This window comes from Chiloscyllium punctatum, chromosome 48 (genome assembly GCF_047496795.1).
Source record: "Chiloscyllium punctatum isolate Juve2018m chromosome 48, sChiPun1.3, whole genome shotgun sequence".
NCBI classification, from domain to species: Eukaryota; Metazoa; Chordata; class Chondrichthyes; order Orectolobiformes; family Hemiscylliidae; genus Chiloscyllium; species Chiloscyllium punctatum.
Window position 1 is genome coordinate 51,544,180 of NC_092786.1, and position 19,720 is coordinate 51,563,899.

Here is a 19,720-nt window from a genome sequence, read left to right on the forward strand (position 1 = left end):
TGAGGTCTCTGGGTTAATTGCCTGCCAAGAATACTACTAGGCTATCATCTCCTGCTCAAAGGCAGGTAGGAACTTCAGATTATAGAGCTGAAGGCAAAGTTCACTAATGATGGTAAAGATTGAGATTGGGGTATGAAGGAGGCTAGGATTGTAGAACATTATGATGTTTTCTACTTATCTATTCTGAAGGATAATGGCACACCTCTGCAGCAGGTGAAACTTAAACCCAGGCCACCTCATCCAGAGGTAGGAACACTATCACAGACCACAAGAGCTCATGATAGACAATGTTGTGTATGGCAAATAATGTCCGATAGGGCTAATCATTGAAATAAGCTCTCTTAGTTGGAGATAAAGTACTGATCTTATAAGGAGATAAGTGTGAATGTGTTTTTGAGTGTGCATCAATTGTTAGCAGTGATTTGTGTTTACTCTTAAATTTGAGCCTAAACATCATTCAAAAGACCATCACGTATCTCAGATGTAATGCTACTAGCTGTTAAATAATATGGAATAAACCGAGTGTTTCTCGTAATTAAGCCTTACTTATGTCAAAATGTTTGTTTTTGAGGGCATCTTCACCACATGGTATCAATAGGTCAGACTAATACCAAGAAGGGTTTGTGGTGGTGAATCTACCCAAAGTGTCTTCGCCTCACCACTCTAACTAGGCAACACTGGTGAAATGATACAAACGTGTGGAATAAAATACAAAGCAATGAGTGCACGAAATCCTTCTCAAGGCAGGGTTTTGGCAGTGTGGGAGGACTCAGTCAGAAATCATACCATGTCAGCACAAACCCTGTCATTATTTTCTAACAGCTTTCCTGAAAAGATTTGAGGTAGGAAAATACCAAAATGGAGTTCTTATAATGCCTACTGAACAAAAATGACATTTTTGCTCTCCACTTCACTCTATGGCAATGCCTCTTAAAGCTCTCTACCTTCTCAGACAAGCCTTCCTGGACAGGGATAACTCAGCACAGCGCAGACTTTACTGAGAGGGATGGCAGACCCTGTGGTGGATGAGAGGGGAGCATTGATTATCTCAATGTTTTCTTGAGCAGAACGGGAGGTGTACATGCCTGAAATTGGCCAAAATTGGATCTTTTGAGTTTTGTTGTAATAATTGAAGCCACTGTTGGCAGCAGTTTCATTTCCAGAGGTGGATTGTTGCTTTTTGTGGGATTATCCCAGAATAAGAGAAAAATAAGGCTTGGAGATGATCATACATATACCAGTGCACGTCACTGGCACATTTACTGTAGTGCCTTCTGCCCAGATACCTCACTGGGTCTCTGGTAAGTAATTCGGGGCAGTAATTGGGGGGTGGGGGGTTTGGGAGAGGGGGCTGCTAGTGGCAATTGGAGTCCGAGACATGGGGACAATTGTAGTCTTTGCTGGTCCAAAAAGATGCACTGGAGAAACCTCCTTCTTTCTCTGGCTCCAAATGAAAATGTCATCAAAAACAAAATAGAGTTGGTATTTTCTGATACGCTCAGCAATGCTACTAAAACAGACACCGTTACCTCAGTAGCATACGCATGGGACTTAATAATTATTTTAGACAGTGAACAGGAACACCTAAAAGATGACTTGACCTATTGTGCAGCAAGAAGTATTTTAGATCCTACATGTTGAAATTCCCTCCCTAACCCTTTTTAATCTGTTCATCTCCTCTCTTTGCCATTTCCTTCACCTAAAATTTTAGTTATTTGGCCTTAGAGCTACTTAGCTCAGTGTCTTTTGGGATTTTTTTTATGTTAAAGGCACAATGTAAATATGGTTGTTGTATCTGCAGGACACCAAGTGGAATCCTCTGGATCTTAAGAAGATTGTCCTGGTGCTGACCCACAGGTCATGACCACCCCCCACCCCCCCAAGAGGTACCGATCAGAAGCCTGAAGCTGTGGACAGCCAATAATTTCACCGGGAGAAAGGGGACACTACTGAAGCCATATTGGGAAGCTTGAGGTCCTTCAAAACTGAGGCGTTCCTTGAAGCTGCATGGGTTGTGTGAAACTGGTCAGTGCATCAGCTTGAGGCATTGGCTGTAGCCCCTAACCTCCTAGCGATTGAGGATAGGGAGGTATAGAAAATGTGCCAATGGCAATCCACAGCCTGCTGCTTGGATATCTGCCAGTTTTTCATCTCTGTGGGAGATCCATCTGACATGGGTTGGAACTGTGGTTCGCCTCACACTCAGGTTCAATTCTAGCCTCGGGTGTCTATATGGAATTTACACATTCTCCTTGTCTGTGTGGGTTTCCTCAGGGCATTCTGGCTTCCTCCCAGAGTCCGAAGATGTGTAGGTTAAGTTATTTATTTAGCCATGGTAAGTGTGGGGTTGTGGAGTGGGGAGGCTGGGTCTGGGTGAGATGCTCTTCAGATGTTCAGTGTAGACTTGATGGGCTCAATGGCCTCTTCCTGAACTGTCGGAGTTCTATGACACTAGGAACACTCCAATGGTGATGGTAACCTGCCCCTTGAGTATCGTAATTATCCACTTGTCACTGCTGCTGTGTGTTTACCTCTGACCAAGTCACTCAAAGACATAAGGCAGCTGGCTCTCTTCAAATTTCACTCCCTATAACATATCCAACCTCAACTCCAGGAAACCACAGACGTTCTGTACGTAGAAACATAATATTGTTCCTTTTTCCACTCGGAAAGCAAGTACGTGATATAATTCCTGCCCCCCCCCCCTCCCCTCCCCACCACGTACACTATGGGGGGGATTTATAGACGACATGGAAGTATGGTGTGCACCAGCCTCTCTGAACATTAACACGATCACCTTTGGAGACTGATCATTTTCTTTTGGTTAAGGATTGGACAGTTGTGAAGGGGAATGCGTTAATTTTAAAGCATTCCCAACGTTTTTATAAAGAATTAGGAGTAAACGTCACTGCAGCAAGCTGGCACAGATTCTCTACATATCATGGCACCCTCCTATAGGTTTACCCAACAAAAGACACACAGTAAGATCAACTCGACAAAGGAGAACCATTCAGCTGAACTCATTACATGTTCTCCTTTTACAAGTAACCCATTATGAAGCTGTCACTGGCTGAGACGTGGAAATAATAGCCTTCAATAGTGAGTAGTCATTAATTATATAAGCTAGCATCACTCTTCATGATACCTTTTTACTTCAAATAATTATAGAGTAGGACTTCGATTAAATACTCCAAAGCAAAATCTGAGCAAAATCATTGACTAACAGGTCAAAGAATAATTTTCTTCGCAAGCTGGATCCTATCATTTTACCTTGAGGATCTGGGTTCAAACTGAACTCTTCTCAATTTTGGCTATCAATCTCAGTCTGGCTCCCAGTCTCAGTCCAGTGCTATGTTTTAGTCTGGCTGCTGATCTTAGTTTGGTTCATATCCAGTCTTAATCCAGTTCCTGGTCTGTCAGGTTCTTGATGGATTGAATACAGAAAACTAAATGTTGGAGTAAATGAAGGGTTTCAATGCAAGTAGTATAACAGGCAAGTTGGAATGGATGATTTTACCTTCCCCTATATTGACCAAGACTCACTTTGCACTAGGGGTTTGGATGGGGCAGAATTTGTAAAGGCCATTCAGGAGGACTTCTTGAAACAGTATGTCAACAGTCCAGCAAGGGAAGGGGTTCTACTGGACCTGGTTTTGGGGAATGAGCCGGGCCAGGTGAGTGAAATTTCAGTGGGGGAGCACCTCGGGAGTAGTGACCATAATACCGTGAGTTTTGAGATACTCTTGAATAGGGATAACAGCAGTCCCCAGTGAAGGTGTTAAACTGGGGGAAGGTGAATTACAGCAACATTAGGCAGGAACTGGAGAATTTTGATTGGAGGCTGTTTGAAGGTAAATCCATACCAGACATGTGGCAGTATTTCAAATGGCAGTTTGTAAGTGTTCAGGAGTGACGTTCCTGTGAGAATGAAGGATAGAAATGGAAAGTTAGGCAAACCTTGGATGACCAGGGATGTTAATACCTTGGTCAAAAAGAAAAAGAAAACATTAATAAGGTCCATGAGAATGGGAATTGATGAAGCCCTTTGAAGTATATCAGGAAAGTAGGAAAGAACTTAAACATGGAATTAGAAGGGTTAAAAAGGGTAATGAAAAGTTGTTAGCAAGCAGGATTAATGAGAATCCCAAGGCTTTGTAGACATATATAAAAAGCAAGACGATAGTGAGGGAAAAGGTTGTCCCACTCAACGACGACAGAGGAAATCTGTTGGGTCCAGAAGAGGTCGCTGAGTTCCTAAATGAATACTTTGTGTTGCTTTTCACCAAACAGAAGGAATTGGTGGAGAATGATCTCCAGGAAGGGAGTGCCATGTTGCTACTCAAAAGGAAGGGGTGTTGTGCGACTTCAAAAGTATCAAGGTAGATAAGTCCCCAGGATCTATCCTCGAATACTGAGGGAGGCAAGAGAACAAAATGTTGAAGCATTGACAGACATCTTTGTATTCTCTTTGGTCACAGGTGAGGTCCCAAAGCGCTGGAGAATAGCCAATGTTATCCCATTGTTTAAAAAGAGTCATGATTTGGAGATGCCGGAGTTGGACTGGGGTGTACAAAGTTAAAAATCACACAACATCAGGTTATAGTCCACCAGGTTTAATTGGAAGCACACTAGCTTTCGGCGCGACGCTCCTTCATCAGGTGAATGTTGAGGGCTCGATCGTAACACAGAATTTATAGCAAATATTTGCAGTGTGATGTAACTGAAATTATACATTGAAAAATTGATTTTGTTAAGCCTTTCATCTGTTAGAATACAGTGATCATTTCACTTCTTTCATGTGTAAATCACAAAACCCTTTTTTTAAAAAAAAAAGTTGCATTCTCGGGTCAGGTGTTAAAAATGGTGATAGCTAGACAATATGTTGAAGGTGTTAGCCCCCTGTGTTCTCTGTCTATGACCTGATGTTTAGAATGATTCTAATCTAAAAAGTGAGATAACCGAGTTTTACATAAATGCATGCAGTTTTTGAGCAAAGTGCAATGTAACTCTGCAAGTACAAAAAAATTCACCACACAAAATATATGTGTGCATGTGGGTCTTTGTCTGTCTGGGGTGGGGTTGCAAGTGTGAGAAAGTGTGTGTATGTGTGTGTGTATAGTGAGTGCAGAGTGTCTTAAGTCTGTGAGGAGGTGCATGTGTGAGTGTGGGAGTGGGTGTGTCTATAAGGGTGTGTGTGGGTGTCTGTGTGTACCTGTGTCCGTGTACACACAGACGCGCACACAGACACCCACACACACACACTCCCACACTCTCAAATGCACCCCCTCACAGACTTAAGACACTCTGTGTGCGCACTCTCTCACACCCACACACCCACACACCCCCCCACACTTACACACACACACCCCCACACTTACACACACACACCCCCACACTTACACACACACACCCCCACACTTTCTCACACACACACCCCCACACTTTCTCACACACACACCCCCACACTTTCTCACTCTCTCAACTCCCACCCCAGACAGACACACACACAGACAGACAAAGACCCACATGCACACATATATTTTGTGGGGTGAATTTGTACTTGCAGAGTTACATTGCATTTTGCTCAAAGACTGCATACATTCATGTAGAACTCTGAGCTCAAAAACTGCATGAATTTATGTAAAACTCTGTTATCTCACTTTTTAAATTAGAATCAATCTAAACATCAGGTCATAGACAGAGAACACAGGGGGCTAACACCTTCAACATATTGTCTAGCTATCACCATTTTTAACAGCTGACCCGAGAATGCAACTTTTTTTTTTAAAAAAAGGGTTTTGTGATTTACACATGAAAGAAGTGAAACTATCACTGTATTCTAACAGAAGAAAGGCTTAACAGACAATCAATTTTTCAATGTATAATTTCAGTTACATCACACTGCAAATTTTTGCTATAAATTCTGTTACGATCGAGCCCTCAACATTCACCTGATGAAGGAGCGTCGCTCCGAAAGCGAGTGCTTCCAATTTAAACCTATTGGACTGGTGTTGTGAGATTTTTAACTTTAAAAAGAGTAACAGGAATAATCCTGGAAATTACAGGCCTGTGAGACTCACATCGGTGGTAGGGAAAGTATTGGACAAGATTCTCTGGAATAAGATCTATACACCTTTAGAAGCAAGTTGACTTATTAGCGATAGACAGCATGGTTTTATGTCGGACAGATTGTGTCTCACTAAAATGATCGAGTTTCTGAGGTGATAAAAATGATTAAGGGAAAAGTAGTTTAGGTTGTCTACATGGACTTCAGTAAAACCTTTGACAAGGTCCCTCATGGCTGACTGGTAAAAAAGGTGAAGTCACTTGGTATCAGGGTGAGCTGATAAGATGGATACAGAACTGGCTCTGTCATAGGAGGCAGAGGATAGCAGTGGAGCGATGCTTTTCAGAATGGAGGGTTGTGAATAGTGGTGTTCCACAGGGATCAGTGCTGGGTCCTCTGCTGTTCATAGTCTACATAAATGATGTGGAAGAAAATATAGCTGGTCTAATTAGTAAGTTTGCAGACAATACAAAGATTGGTGGAGTTGCAGATAGTGAGGAGGACTCAGAGGATACAGCAGGATATAGATCACTTGGAGGCACAAATGTGTAGTTGTATTTTGCAAAGTCAACTACAAGTGGATACTATACAGTGAATGGCAGAACCTTTAGGGGTATTGATATGCAGAGGGATCTGGATATGCAGGTCCACAGATCACTGAAGATGGCAGCGCAGGTAGATCAGATAGTTAAAAGGCCAATGGCATTCTTGCCTTCAATGGAAAGATCATTGAGTATAAGAATATGCTGCAGCTTTATAGAACTTTAGTTTGGCCACACTTGGAATATTCCATGTACTTCTAGTCACCACACTACTAGAAGAATGTGTATACTTTGGGGAGGATACAGAAAAGGCTTACTAGAATGTTGCCTGGTATGGGAATTTTAGCTATGAAGAAAGGTTGGATAGACTGAGTTTGTTTTCACTGGAATGCAGGAGATTGAGAGACAATCTGATAGATGTTTATAAGGTTTGAATGGCATGGATAGAGTGGAAAGTGAAGTTTTTTTTCCCGTGGGGCAGGGTCAATTACTAGGGGACACATGTTCAATATGTGGGGGAAATGGGGGGAAGGGGAAGTTTAAAAGAGATGCACAAGGCAAGTTTTTCACAAGGTGGCGTGTGCTTGGAATGGGTTGCCATTGGAGATGGTGGAAGCAGATAGAAGAGAAGCACTCGAGGAGCACCTGGACGAATACCTGATAGGAAGGGGACAGACGGGTGTGGATCCTGCAAGTGAAGACAGTTTTAGTATCGTAGGGCAAAATGTGTCTGCTCACGCTTGGAGGGCTAAAGGGTCTGTTCCTATTTTGTTTTGTTCTTTGAAATATATTAGATGATTAAAGGATGAAGGACCAAGAAGAGAAGCCATGATGTTAACGTTACAGCTGGACCATTTCTTGGTGATGTCTGGAAACATTTCCATAAGACATAGGAGTGGAAGTAAGGCCATTTGGCCCATCCAGTCCACTCTGCCATTCAATCATGGCTAATAGGTATTTCAACTCCACTTACCCACACTCTCCTCATAGCCCTTAATTCCTTGCAAGTTCAAGAATTTATCAATGTCTGCCTTGAAGACATTTAACGTCCCAGCCTCCACTGTGCTCTTTGGCAATGAATTCCACAGGCCCACTACACTCTGGCTGAAGAAATGTCTCCTCATTTCTGTTTTAAACTGACCCCTCTAATCCTAAGGCTGTGCCCACAGGTCCTAGTCTCCCTGCCTAACAAACAACTTCCCAGCATCCACCCTTTCTAAGCCATGCATTATCTTGTAAGTTTTTATTAGATCTCCCCTCAACCTTCTAAACTCTAATGAATACAATCCCCATCCTCAGCCATTCATTGCATATTAGGTCTACTATTCCAGGGATCACTCATGTGAATCTCCCCTTGACATGCTCCAGTGCTAGTATGTCCTTCCTGAGGTGTGGGGCCCAAAACTGGACACAGTATTCTAAATGGGACCTAACCAGAGCTTTATAAAGTCTCAGTAGCACATCACTGCTTTTACACTCAAAACCTCTTGAGATCCCCTTACACAAGGGGCAGTGGAGATCCAAAACTCTTTTGCGCAAAAAGATGATGAGGTGGCAGGGTCAACTGAAAAATGTCAATCCAAGATCAATAGATCTTTGTTAGACAAGCGCCATCAGTTATGGAAACCAGGAATGTAGATAAAGCAGAGTTACAGATCAGCCATGACCTAACTGAACGGCATCAGAGAGCCAAGGGGCTGAATATTCCTAATTTGGCAGAAGGTTGGCCATCTTTTATTCATTTGGAGGAAATCTTGCGAGATACTTTGCCTTGACAAGGTGCTTTACAAATGCAAATATAATGATAAAGACTGTGTAGAATCTCTGGCAGGTTATTGTGAGAAATGGAAGACTATTGTAAGCATAGGGCTGTTCTGAGGTTGGAACAACAGAAGGAATTTTCTTGTTGGGAGTGACACAGGGGGAATGTCATCTTGCTTGCACTATGTGGTTCCTGACCAGGGCTTGATGCGACACTAGATTTCCCTCATTCATCACATCAATATCCTTCATCTCAATAAATACAAACAAACCAAAGTTAAGTGTTCATTTAATTCAGAAGTTTATTGAAGGTGCAGTGGTTATGACATTGGCTTGCTTATTCAGAGATCTGCCTAATACTCTGGGCATGTGTGTTCAAATCCCACCATCGCAGGTGGTGGAATTTGAATTCAGTTAATAAAATATGAAGGCGAGTATCTGTAATGGTGACCACCAGTGACTTGTAAAAAGCCATCTGGTTCATTAATGTTATTTGGGAAAGGCAATCTACGATTCTTACCCAATTTTAGATGCAATTCCATAAAACCATATGACATAGGAGCAGAAATAGGCCATTCTGCCCATTGAGTTTGCTCCACCATTCAATCATAGCTGATAAGTTTCTCAACCCCATTCTCTTGCTTTCTTCCTGTAACTCTTGATCTTTTTGACAATCAGGAACTTATCTAACTCTGCCTTAAATATACTCAATGACCTGGCCTCCACTGTCTTCTGTGGCAATGAATTCCATAGATCCATCACTCTTTGGCTGAAAAAGTTTCTTCTTATCTCCATCCTAAAAGGTCTTCCCTTTACTCTAAGGCTGTGTACTCTGGTCGTAGTCTCTCCTGTCAATAGAAACATCATTTGCAACCACCACTCTGTCCAGGCTGTTCCATATTCTGTAAGTTTCAATTAGATCTCCCCTCATCCTTCTAAACTCCATTGAGCATAGACCTAGAGTCCTCAAACCATCTTCATATGTCTAGCCTTTCATTCCTGGGACCATTCTTGTGAACCTCCTCTAGACCCCTCCATGGCCAGTACATCCTTCCTAAGATATGGGGCCCAAAATTACGCTCCATACTCTAAACGTGGTTTGACCAGAGCTTTATAAAGCCTCCGAAGGACACCCCTGCTTTTATGCCAACCCACAGCAACATTTTTTTTTTGCCATTCATTCATTCGTGGAATGTAGATATCACTGGCTCGCATTCATTCTGTATTCCTTATTTCCCAGCGATGGGTTTGCAATCACACCTAGGTCAGGCTAACAAAAGCAAATTCCTCTCCAGAAAGGCCATGTGAACCCAGATAATTGACAAAGGTTTTTATCAGATTCTTGTTTTGTACCGAATTCAATGATAGGATTTGAACTCTGATCCCTGGGATATTACCTGGGTCTCTGAATTCATAGCCCAGCGATAAAACCACATGGTTATCATCTCCCCTAAATCCGATATTGCCTTGCAAGCTGCTCCATTCAAGGGAAAGTAAGGATGGCAACAGATATGAACCTTACCAGTGACACCCACATCCCACAAAAGGAAAAAAAAAACTTTTTTAAATCAGCAATGCTTTCTCAGCATGACATCCTCTGTGCAAATTGCTGACATAGAATCCCATTAGTGTAGAAGCAGGCCATTCAGCCCATCTAGTCTGCACTAACCCAGACCCAACCTGCTATCCTATCCCTGCACTTCCTATGGCTAATCCACCTAGTTTATAATGGGTCACTTAATATGGCCAATCAAACTAACCTGCACATCTTTGAACTGTGGGAAGAAACCCAAGCAGACAAAGGGAGAATGTGCATACTCCAAAGCAGTTGCCTGAGGCTGAAATTGAGCCCAGGTCCCTGGTGCTGTCATGCAGCAGTCTAAACCACCGAGCTAACTTACCACTCCATTTTCTTCTCTTCCCCCCCCACTTTTTAAAGTGTTATTGCTGTTCTAAGTGCTTTGGCTGTAAAATGTTGAGGATATCCTGAAGTCGCAAAAACTGCAAGAGTGGAGGCTTCCTTTCTATTTTGATTAGATTGTTTCATCAAATTTTTTTTAGCCTGAATGGTGGCTTGCAGCTGCCTAAGGCACAACATAAATGCAGTAGTGTTGTTATTGTTACTACAAAACTTCTGGGAATGAAAAGATTCTCATTTGATAACAGCTGGAACACAACAGGCAGTTTGATGCTTAGTCACTTCTCATTTTAACTTTGAGATGATCATTCAGCTTATGGAGCAGGAGTTGACATTTTCCTTTTGCAATTCATTGACCTTGGCTAATCAGTAAGCCTGCATGGTACAGAATACTAATACACTGTATTATCAACAATGCGTGTCTACTAACTGAAGCGGGTAGTGCAAAAAGAAAATGAACTATTTTAGTTAATGATAGAGACAAAGAAAATAACTTCTTCATGCCAAGGCTTTATACAGCTGCAATTTGATATAAAGTGCCTCATTAATTTTCTGATTATGTTTGAACATAATCTTATAATCATAAACGAACATTGGTCTGGTGAGGGGGAGAATATCAGCCAGGAAAGCCCCAGATGTCAATGTGTTATGATTAAAATCTCATCTGTGCATAAAAATAAATAAATACACTACATTGTTTTAGAAGCTTCCATTTGTGACATGATCAAGACTGACAGTAATTCCTAACTAAACAATAATGCATGCATTGAATAAACTGATCTAAATGGGTTAATCAATTATTTTAAAAGCAGGGAAAACAGGCTATTTTGAACAAATTATTCACCTGTTACACAGAAGTGGGATTATCAACATTTTTTTAGCAGAACCTTTGTTTCTTTTCCCCCTCACATACTTAGAGCTAAATAATTAAAAAGACTTGCATCACCTTGCATGACTTCATGATACCCCAAAGGGCTTCAAAAATATTTCTGAAGTACATTTGTTGATTAATTTAGGAAAAGTGGCAGTTATATTGCCCACAGCAAACTCTCTCAAGAAATAATGACCCAGATAACTGTTTTTTCATGTGGTGTTGACTTCGGAATAGACCTTGAATCAAGAAGAAAACTCTCCTGTTATAAATTAGATTAGATTACTTACAGTGTGGAAACAGGCCCTTCGGCCCAACAAGTCCACACCGCCGAAGCGCAACCCACCCATACCCCTACATTTACCCCCTACCTAACACTACGGGCAATTTAGCATGGCCAATTCACCTGACCCGCACATCTTTGGACTGTGGGAGGAAAACGGAGCACCTGGAGGAAACCCACGCAGACACGGGGAGGACGTGCAAACTCCACACAGTTGGTCGCCTGAGGCGGGAATTGAACCCAGGTTTCTGGCGCTGTGAGGCAGCAGTGCTAACCACTGTGCCACCGTGCCACCCACTGAAAGAAAAACTGAAAGAACTGTGGAACAGAAACAAAAACAGGAATTGCTGGGAAAGCTCAGGGGGTCTGGCATCATCAATGGAGAGAAATCAGAGTTAATGTTTCAGGTTGAGTGACCCTTCCTCAGAACTGATGATAACTAGGAAAACGTCAGTTTATTTGTAGCAGAAATGGTGGAGGGAGGGGTTAAGGAGTAAATGATAGGTGGGGATGGAGCACAAATAGAGGGAAGAACAACTGGACTTCTTGGAATAGGGCCATGGCATCGCATGTCCATCTGAGTGCAAAAGCCAATTAAACAAATAGCATCTTATGTTTTGCATGCAGCACATCAGTTACGGGTGGTACATGACATGTTTCAAGATGCACGTTATCTTGACAATTTTTTTTTCGACGTGGATATTCAGATAATGGTTGGTCTCCAGTTTGGGTTTAGTAATTCACAAACCACTTTTACCTACCTGGATATTGGAGGAGTTCAATTAACATGATAAATCAGATTAAGCTACATTAGTAGTGAAATATTGAGGCTTTGATCCTTGTGCATTGACAATCATGGAGGTTACTAAATTCACTCCAGATGATAGGCTCCCAGGTTTCAAGTGGGATATGAATTGCCCTCGAGTTTTGCAAGTTACTATCTATACTGTTCTTGGTACCTCTCCATTGTCTATCACACATTAGTTTTCAAGGTGGCTTCATTCCATTTAGTCTTTACCTCAGCAATGAGAAGCATTATAAAACAGGCAGTTTGATCTCCTGAACTACTAACTTTCAATTTCTATTGACCCCAAAATCTACAGTTTAGAGACTTGTACTTTCTGCACTGTATATTACAAATTAAACTCTCACCATGTTGGAGCAGCCAGCAAAACATGAAGATAAGTAGGTAACTCCATCAGATCCACAAACTGGATTATAAGCTGCCGTCTTACAGTCACAGTCACTATTACAGGGTGCATAAGGGTCCAAATCCATGTATGAGACAGATCTGCAACATAAGGAATTCTTTCAGTTTAAGCAGTACAGCTCTGACGAGAGAGAGCAAGCCTTGCTGACTCACATTGACTCCTTTATCTCTCCCACATTGAAATTAACATTTTCTTCCTCATGTATAAATCTTCAACCTCTGTAATCTAAGTCTCCCTAACATCCTCCCCTTCCCATCCCACCAAAATTCTTCATTCCTCCTGGTTTTCATAGAATCCCTACAGTGTGGAAACAGGCCCTCCAGCCCAACAACTCCACACCGACCCTCAGAAGAGTATCCCACTCAGAGCCATCCCCCTACCCTATTACTCTATATTTTCCCATGACTAATGCACCTAACCTACACATCCCTGGACACTATGGAACGCTTAGCATAGCCAATTCACTTAACTTGGACATCTTTGAACTGTGGGAGGAAACCGAAACACCTGGAGGAAACTCACATAGACACAGGGAAAATGTCCAAACTCCACACAGGCTGTTACTCGAGGCTGGAATTGAACCCGGGTCCCTGGCACTGTGAGGCAGCAGTGCCAACTACTGAGCCACCTTGCCACCTTGCGTGCACTCTGCTTGTGTTTGAGGACCATGGGTCAACTGTTTGGCTTATTAATTCTGAACTTCACTCCTGAAACCTTTTCTTCGAAAGATACTAACAAATTTCTAACCAAACATATTCGCTTTCTTCTGCTGAACCAAAAGAGAATAAAGTACAGATGTATAATAGGTATTATACGACCAATGTCCATACTATTACTCCTTGTGTTCAGTTGGGAATCATTTAGAAGCTCATACTGTGTCCCACATGGGCACAGCAAACTTTCACTGTACTATGATGAATAATGGTGTAATTACCCATGCTTGTTCTTCCACTCTGTCTCACCTTTTTGTGTTTTGCTTATCTGTCCTTCTCTTTTCCTGCTTTCCATGGGAAGCACTTAGTTTGTACCTTCTTCTTGGGAGTTACAATCCATACTTTATGGTTAGTTCTCTCCAAGTCTAAGAGACTTTCAGGCCTTCCAACAGGTGAGGGTATTAATAAGAAGGCACAGAACTTCATTACTGATCCATCTTATCCACATTTTTTGGACTTAAATCTCAAAGGTTGGAGACCAGAAGCCATTAATCCTCCCAGAATTATTGACCCTAGCAATGCACGAATGCCCATCACACGAACTTCCATAATTTAAAGACATTGTACTCACGTGTTTCCATAAGGGACGGTAACCCCAGCTATGGGTCCTGTATCACATCCCAGGAAGAGAAAGGAAATATAGCAGGCAGTGGACACGAGGTTAACTAACATTGCCATCCTAATGGCACCCAGAGGTGTCAAGCTGAGTTTCTTCACTAGAAGCCCTCCAAGGAAGATGCCCAGACATGCACAGGGAATGGCTGTCATCCCTGTGCGACAGGAGAAATAAAATTAAAATGCCACGCCTGCCTACTACATAAACCCACAAGAACTTACATTTATGCAGCCATTTTAACATTGCGATACACCCCATAGGGAGTCACAAAGATGTTACCAAAAGAGAACAACATCATATTAAAGTAATTCAGAGGACTTCACAAATATACTGGTGTCGAAGGTATAGCTTTTCTTAGGCAAATGCAGCAGTCATTTTGTACCAGTACCAACAAAAAGCAACACAATTATAAAGTTTTTGTGGTATCGGTTCAGAGAGAAATGTTGCCGAAAACATTAGGACACCTTCAAATACTGTCTTAGAATACTTAAATACCCACCTACTCAGTTGGATTATCCCACTAATCAATGTTTCTGGTATTATGTGACATGATTGAAATCAGGAAATTGAGGTGCATGGTGCAAAGCGAATGCCATAAACATAACTGGCTTCAATCTATGTACAGACTGGGCAACTCTAATCAGCACTAATACTGTGAAGGAAGAATTTCTAGATAGTGTTGTAGAGTAGAATATAGCATGGAAACAGACCCTTCGGTACAACCAATCCATACCGAATATAATCCCACACTAAACTAGTCTCATCTGCCTGTGCATGGCCCATATCCCTTCAAACATTTTTATTCACATACTTATCAAAATGTCTTTTAAATATTGTAACTGTACTCTCATCCATCACATCTTCTGGAAGGTCATTCCACACACAAACCACTCTCTACGTAAAATAATTGCCCCTTGAGTCTTTTTAAAACCTTTCTCTTCTCCCCTTAAAATTATACCCCCAGTCTTGAAATCCCCAACCTAGGGAAAAGACACCTTATCTATATCCGTCATGATTTTATAAACCTCCGAAGGTCACCTCTGACCTTCTACATTCCACTGCAAAGAGCCCAGTATCTCCTTATAACTGAAACCTTCCATTCCCAGCAACATCCTGGTAAATCTCTTCTGAACCCTTTCCAGCTTAATAATATACTTCATATAGCAGTGAGATAGAACTGGACACAGTGTTCAAAACAGTTTTCTCGGGAAAACATTGACAAACCAATTGTGACACAAGTTATTTTAGATCTAGCATTATGCAGTGAGCAAGGAATAATTGATAATATTGCTGTCAAAAAAGAACCCCAAAACTAATAGGTATCATAGTAGGACTAAATTTTCCATTAAGTTTGAAAAAGATGTATTTAAGTTTAAAACTATGGTTTTAAACCTAATCAAGGGCAGTTATGAAAGTATGGGAAGGAAGTTGGCATTGGTGAATTGGAAAATACATGAAAAGGTTTGACAGCAGATGGACAATAGCTGTATTTAAAGAACTAATAGAGCCATAGAGATGTACAGCATGGAAACAGACCCTTCGGTCCAACCCGTCCATGCCGAACAGATATCCCAACCCAATCTAGTCCCACCTACCAGCACCTAGCCCATATCCCTCCAAACCCTTCCTAGTCATATACCCATTCAAATGCCTCTTTAAATGTTGCAATTGTACCAGCCTCCGCCACTTCCTCTGGCAACTCCTTCCATACTCGTACCACCATCTGTGTGAAAAGTTGCCCCTTAGGTCCCTTTTATATCTTTCCCCTCTCACCCTGAACCTATGCCCTCTAGTTCTGGACTCCCCCACCCCAGGGAAAAGATTATCTATTTATCCTATCCATGCCCATCATAATTTTGTAAACCTCTATAAGGTCACCCCTCAGCCTCTGATGCTCCAGGGAATACAGCCCCAGCCTGTTCAGCCTCTCCCTATAGCTCAAATCCTCCAATCCTGGCAACATCCTTGTAATTCTTTTCTGAACCCTTTCAAGTTTCACAACATCTTTCTGATGGGAAGGAGACCAGAATTGCATGCAATATTCCAACAGTGGCCTAACCAATGTCCTGTACAGCCGCAACATGACCTCCCAACTCCTGTACTCAATACTCTGACCAATAAAAGAAAGCATACCAAACGCCGCCTTCATTATCCTATCTACCTGCAACTCCACTTTCAGGGAGCTATCAACCCGCACCCCAAGGTCTCTTTGTTCAGTAACACTCCCTAGGACCTTACCATTAAGTGTATAGGTCCTGCTAAGATTTGTTTTCCCAAAATACAGCACCTCGCATTTATCTGAATTAAACTCCATCTGCCACTTCACAGCCTATTGGCCTATCTGGTCCAGATACTGTTGTAATCTGAGGTAAACCCTCTCCGCTGTCCACTACACCTCCAATTTTGGTGTCATCTGCAAACGTACTAACTGTGCCTCTTATGCTCGCATTCAAATCATTTATAGAAATGACAAAAAGTAGAGGGCCCAGCACCGATCCTTGTGGCACTCCACTGGTCACAGGCCTCCAATCTGAAAAACAACCCTCCACCACCATCCTTTGTCTTCTACCTTTTGAGCCAGTTCTGTATCCAAATATGTAGTTCTCCCTGTATTCCGTGAGATTTAACCTTGCTAATCAGTCTCCCATGGGGAACCTTCTTGAACACTTTACTGAAGTACATATAGATCACATCTACCATTCTGCCCTCATCAATCCTCTGTTACTACTTCAAAAAACTCAATCAAGTTTGTGAGACATGATTTCCCACGCACAAAGCCATGTTGACTATCCGTAATCAGTCCTTGCCTTTCCAAATACATGTACATCCTGTCCCTCAGGATTCCCTCCAACAACTGGCCCACCTGGTCAGGCTCACTGGTCTATAGTTCCCTGACTTGTCCTTACCACCCTTCTTAAAATGTTTTTTTTAATAGATATTTTTATTGAAAAAGAAGATTTTTGTAATTTTTTACAAAATTACAAAAATAGTACAAACTAGTGTATTCCATTTTACAATATAATACAATATATAATTTTTAAAAACTAACTAATCTATTCTACAAACAACCAAAACATAAAATAGGATATCATACATTACTAACAATAAACAAAAGGAGAAAAGAAATCTTATAAGTAAATAAATAACGAAATACATATTCAAAATGAGAATGCTTCCCTTGATGCTGCTGCTGAGACAGGCCTTGAGTAAGCTTTACAGTTGGCTCAGCTCCCTTATTTGGAATCATAGACAGCCCCTTATTAAAATTAGAAAGGCTGCAGCTTCCACAAGCAAGGGGTGGGCTGGACTTTCTGGATTTCAGGAGGTACCAGTTGAGCTCCCAGGAGGTACCAATCTATGGAGCTGATTGATTGTGGGTCATGAGACCCAATCTGGTTAGATGTTGAGGCCTCCCAAGCAAAATGTCCCCTCATCAAATCTACTGTTTATGGACAAGATGCGAGTTATTACGGATTAATGTAAAAACCCTATTGTATTAAATACAAAGACTGGAGAATAATGGGACAGGGTGAGGGTAACCTACAAAAAACCTCCCCTTATACCCCTATAGTGGGAACATTGAGATTTCAGCCAGGGCTGACTGATGCTGTATTCAAAACCTGGGAGTCCAGAGGTATCTTCTGTTTGGGAGATCTGTTCGTTGGGGAGGTTGTGACGTCCTTCAAACAGCTGCGTCAAAAGTTTGGACTGCCGAGCAAGGACCTTTTTCAGTATTTTCATATACAAGACTTCATACAAAAGAAGACCACACTGATAATTAATCCTTATAAATTGGTTAGGGAAAGGAGTGTTCTTCGGCCAATGGGTCCGATCTCAGTCAGTACTCTCTACCACTTACTATGTAAGGAGATATCGAAGGACATGGAGTGGTTATATGAAAACTAGAGACAAGAATTGGGGATGGAAATCTCCTTAGAAATGTAGGAAGATGTCTGGGAAAATGCCAGGAAGATCTCTATCTGTAATAGAATTCAGGCTACTCAACTGAAGACACTTCACAGGGCTCACATGGCACTTGCAAAGTTCAAGGCAGGTGCATCTTCAACGCAAAATAGAAGTTGGTACTCTCCCGCATATTCTGTGGATGTGCCATAAGATCCGCAGGTACTGGGACAGAGTAGCGAATGCCTTGACAAAGATTTTGGGTACCGGAGATTGGGCTGGACCCAGTGTCTTTACTTTTGGGTTCCCCAAATTTCCCCTCTTTGGATGTATACGGGAGGAAGTTATTCACTATCCTTTCCTTTTCTGTGAGGAAAAGGATTTTAGTGAATTGGGTATCCACTTGGCATAGGATAATCATGGAATATATCCCTCTAGACTTCCTTACGAATATGGTGCACCAAAAAAAACGGAATTATTTTATAGAACATGGCAGCCCTTTTTGAACTACATTGTCACAGATATTTCGGCCATATTGTTCAGGGCTTATGTTTAGCCGTGGTAATGGTTCTGGCTGGTTTGGTGGATCCTGGGAGGAGCACTCCCGTATAAATACGGGTTTTGTTATGACTTGATATAAATTTACTTTGAATATGTATTTAGTTATTTATTTACTTATTTGTTTACTTATAAGATTTCTTTTCTCCTTTTGTTTATTGTTAGTAATGTATAATATCCTATTTTATGTTTTGGTTGTTTGTAGAATAGATTAGTTAGTTTTTAAAAATTCTATATTGTAAAATGGAATACACTAGTTTGTACTATTTTTGTAATTTTGTCAAAAAATTACAAAAATCTTCTTTTTCAATAAAAATATCTATTAAAAAAAACATTTTAAGGGTGGTAAGGACAAGTCAGGGATTTTGGTACTGGAGATTGGGCTGGACCCAGTGTCTTTACTTTTGGGCTCCCCAAATTTCCCCTCTTTGGATGTATCCTTTCCTTTTCTGCGAGGAAAAACATTTTAGTGAATTGGGTAGCCAATTAGCATAGGATAGTCATGGAATATATCCCCCTAGACTTCCTTACGAATATGGTGCACCAAAAAAAGGGAATTATTTTATAGAACATGGCAGCCCTTTTTGAACTACATTGTCACAGATAAAAGGAGAGGTAGAATATTCATCTTCACTAAAGCTATCCTACCTAGCCAGGACATTGGGAGGTCTTCCCAGCTTTGAGGGCCCTGTTTTATTTTCTCTAAGTGTGTATAATTGGCTGACCAAATGCCAGAGTAATAAAAATATCTAAGTAAAGAAAACCTCTAGTGACCACCAAATGGGGAAACAGGATCCATCCGGTAAATTGGACATACTGGCAAGACCTCCCAGCGGCATGGCCTCCAATTTCATAAGATTGATTTTGTAACCTGAGAACATACCAAATAAGTTAACCACTTGAACTAAGCAGGGCACAGATGTCAATGGATCACTTTAAGAAAAGGAGGACATCACTTGCATAGAGTAATTTTGTGCTTGTCCGATCCAACCTCCGGAGCAGTTTGTATTAGAGTCAGCTCATATAGCTTCCGTCAGTGGCTCAATCACTAGCATAAATAATAAGTGAGAGAGGGCATCCCTGATGACAGCCTCTGCCAATGCTAAAGCTATCCGAACTTAAACCATTAGTAATCACCGCTGCTTTGGGATCATTACATAATACTGTAACCCGTTTAGTAACGACCTCTCCAACACCAAACCGTTCCAATGTATAAAAGAAATATGGCCTTTTTACCCAATCGAATGCCTTCTCTGCATCTAGGGAGACAACTAATC

At 41.5% G+C, this 19,720-nt stretch overlaps 1 protein-coding gene across 2 annotated transcripts in view; it reads right to left on the reverse strand.

The window, feature by feature from the left end:
• slco3a1a (solute carrier organic anion transporter family member 3A1a) overlaps window positions 1–19,720 on the reverse strand; it is a 193,884-nt gene that overhangs the window by 13,052 nt on the left and 161,112 nt on the right. For both annotated transcript variants that reach the window (XM_072565209.1, XM_072565210.1), the window contains exons 6-7: window positions 13,938–14,136; window positions 12,595–12,733 (exon numbers count right to left, since the gene is read on the reverse strand). In XM_072565209.1, the coding sequence (XP_072421310.1) occupies window positions 12,595–12,733; window positions 13,938–14,136 (338 nt within the window). The remainder of the gene's footprint in view (window positions 1–12,594; window positions 12,734–13,937; window positions 14,137–19,720) is intronic.